Here is a 3,223-nt window from a genome sequence, read left to right as displayed (position 1 = left end):
TATTCCCGCACTGCGCACCCGCACTCACGCACCCGTATCCGTGCTTCCTAGAGTATAATCATTTAGAAGAATAAAATTTTCATTTATGAAATTTTAAAAATAATAATAAAATTGACATTATTTTCTAAAATAATTAAAATAAAAAACAAACTATAAAATAAGAGTAATGAAAATAATTGGTATAAAATATTCAAGTTACACAAAGAGCGAAAATAAGGAAAATCCAAATCATCACAATTACAAAACTAGCTGAATTGATTGCATTATTTCAATGAGATGTTGTCATTTGATTTATCTGGTTACATTCTATTAAATTAAATAAAAAAAATGTATTGTTTGATTGAATTTGTCATAAATTTTTTAATATAAATTTTATTAACAAACATTATTTTATTGAATTATTTTATTTATTATGTTATTAATGATATCACTTCATTCGTTAAATAAAATATTATATATATATATATATTAAACATATATCTTTTAAAATTATTTTATAAAAAATCAATCAATAAAATCTTATCTTATGTGTAGTAACACCTCCCTAGTTTATTAGATTTTAAATATATTTTTTATCTAAAAGAAAGCCTAGAATGTTCAAGTTTGTATATACAGATAAGTCTTTGTCACGAGACGGTAAATTTAAGAGAGATGGATAAATTCTGTGTTTCAAATTAACAAGATGAGATTTTAGAATTTAATAAAAGAAGAAAATATACGTGTCGAAATTCCTGCGTTCAATCTCCCATGTGTCCAAAACGCAGCACCGTCATTGCAAATCACTCTTATCTCCATGCATATATATATAATCTAATAACTTTATACATTTACATTAATTATATACTCTTCTCTCTCTCTCTCTTCCCAATATTTGACTATATACTAAAACAAATTAATCATGCCGCCGCGTAGATACGAGTTCGGCCGGGCAGAAGAAGCCACCCATCCTGATTCCATGCGTGCCTCTTTAGCCGAGTTTATCTCAACTTTCATTTTCGTATTCGCCGGCGAAGGATCTATTCTATCTCTGAGTAAGATATATATATATATATATATATTCATAATGATGTCTTCAATTTAAAATTGATATTTTGTTGTAGATAAGATGTATAGAGATACGGCACTTTCGGCGTCAGGTTTGGCGGTTATTGCTCTTGCAAATGGTTTGGCTTTGTTTGCGGCGGTGGCTGCAAGTATGAATGTGTCGGGAGGACATGTTAATCCGGCTGTTACCTTTGCAGCTCTGATTGGAGGACGTCTTTCAATGATACGAGCTTTGTATTATTGGATAGCTCAGTTGCTTGGTGCTATTGTAGCATCTATTCTCCTTAGGGTTTCCACCCATGGAATGGTAATTAATCTAACATGTTTTCATGATTCAATATATTTTTGTTAATAATTAATTTTTTGATTTTTCAGAGGCCAGGTGGTTTCTCAGTGGTGTCGGGTGTGGGAGAATGGAACGCTTTGTTTATGGAGATAATAATGACATTCGGACTGGTTTACGTTGTTTATTCAACAGCCATGGATCCTAAGAGAGGAAATATGGGGATAATAGCTCCATTAGCGATCGGTTTGATATTTGCAGCTAACATTTTGGTGGGTGGGCCTTTTGAAGGAGCAGCAATGAACCCGGCCCGAGCTTTTGGACCCGCTTTATTGGGATGGAGATGGAGAAACCAATGGATATATTGGGTCGGGCCATTTATTGGTGGCGGGCTTGCGGGTCTTATCTATGAATTTGCTGTTATTCAATCGGATCATCACCCGAATAGTACTACTGTAATTCATGTTAGTCATCACCAACCTTTGGCTGCAGAAGACTACTAGGCTTTATATATGTAATGGGCTTTTTATATGTGTGTTTAATTTCTTCTGATTTAATCTTGTGTGTTTTCAATATTGTATTTTGCATTTTGTCAAAATAATAAATGGATATGAATAGAGTTTGCTTTCATTCATTTCTCATATTCCAGCAGTTTTTATTTTAGAGGATTTTTTTTAATCTATATTTAGAATATATTATTAATATTTTATTTTTATCGGTGAATATTATTTATTTATTTTTCAACGGTTTTGGAGAAGAAATCTTAGTTTTAACCCAAAACAAAGTTTGAAATTTTTTTTATCATTAATCTGGTGGTCGTAAATTCTATCGACCTCGACGAAAGGGATATAAAATATATATATATATATATATATATATATATATATATATATTAATTAGATTTTATCTTTTTTTCTTTATAATTTTTTATAATTAACTATTTATATAAAAATAATTTAATATTAATTTTATAATTAATATCTTTAAATTAAAATATTTCTTTTAATTTAAAGTTTACAAATTTATAATAATTTCACATAAACTCTCAATTTTAATAAAATAGTTTTAATAATCATACTTAAATTAATAAATTGATGTCAAATTTTTTTTTCATTTTCCACGTGTATTTTTTTTTTTCAATTCCTTGTAAAAATCACTTATCAAATAAATGTAACAAATTCTAATTAATTCACTTTCATCCTCATTCCTACACATGGTCTCCAACCAATTCTAATTAATTCACTTTCATCCTCATTCCTACACATTGTCTCTTATACTCCTATTTTAATTGACTAACTCTCATCATTAAAAATATTCTTTACTTTCAACTCTCTTTCTGTGGGGGAACTTCACCCTCTTTCACTCCGTTGTTCACCAGGACCGCGCCCTCGTTGAAGCTTCTTCAACGTTAACACTAACCAAAGACGTCCCTTTTGTCGTTAACAGAGTTCATCATTTTTATGTGACAAAGATGTTGGAATAAATTAAATTTGAATAAGTTTTATTTGATTAATTATTTTTATAATGAATATCATTTATAATATTTTCATTTATCTAAAGTTCAAAGTAAATACAATTCTTGACATTAAACAATTCATCTCTTGAGCTTAATCTTCAACTCTTAAGCTTCATCTTCCTCTCACGTTTCATCTTTAACTCTTAAGCTTCATCTTCCTCTCACGCTTCATCTTGTTCTCACGCTTCATCTTCAACTCTTGAGCGTCATCTTCCTCTCACGCTTTATCTTCAACTCTTGAGCTTCATCTTCCTCTCATGCTTCATCTTCAACTCTTGAGCTTTATCATCACATTTAATGTTTTCCAAGATTATTCATTATTTATTATTTTTAAGACCCCCTCTTAATTAGTAATCTTGAATTTCTTCTTGAATTTGTCG

The 3,223-nt window shown here is 29.8% G+C and overlaps 1 protein-coding gene across 1 annotated transcript; it reads left to right on the top strand.

The window, feature by feature from the left end:
* Positions 1-898: 898 nt before the first annotated feature.
* On the top strand, positions 899-1,845 carry LOC124938134 (probable aquaporin TIP3-2). Its single transcript, XM_047478549.1, is given in 2 exon segments — positions 899-1,351; positions 1,420-1,845. Coding segments are annotated over 2 exon segments (864 nt in total). The 3' UTR covers positions 1,831-1,845.
* Positions 1,846-3,223: the final 1,378 nt, after the last annotated feature.

Source organism: Impatiens glandulifera, chromosome 1 (assembly GCF_907164915.1).
Source record: "Impatiens glandulifera chromosome 1, dImpGla2.1, whole genome shotgun sequence".
NCBI classification, from domain to species: domain Eukaryota; kingdom Viridiplantae; phylum Streptophyta; class Magnoliopsida; order Ericales; family Balsaminaceae; genus Impatiens; species Impatiens glandulifera.
The sequence above is the reverse complement of the archived record's forward strand: the minus strand, read 5'-3'. Positions and strand labels throughout refer to the sequence as shown.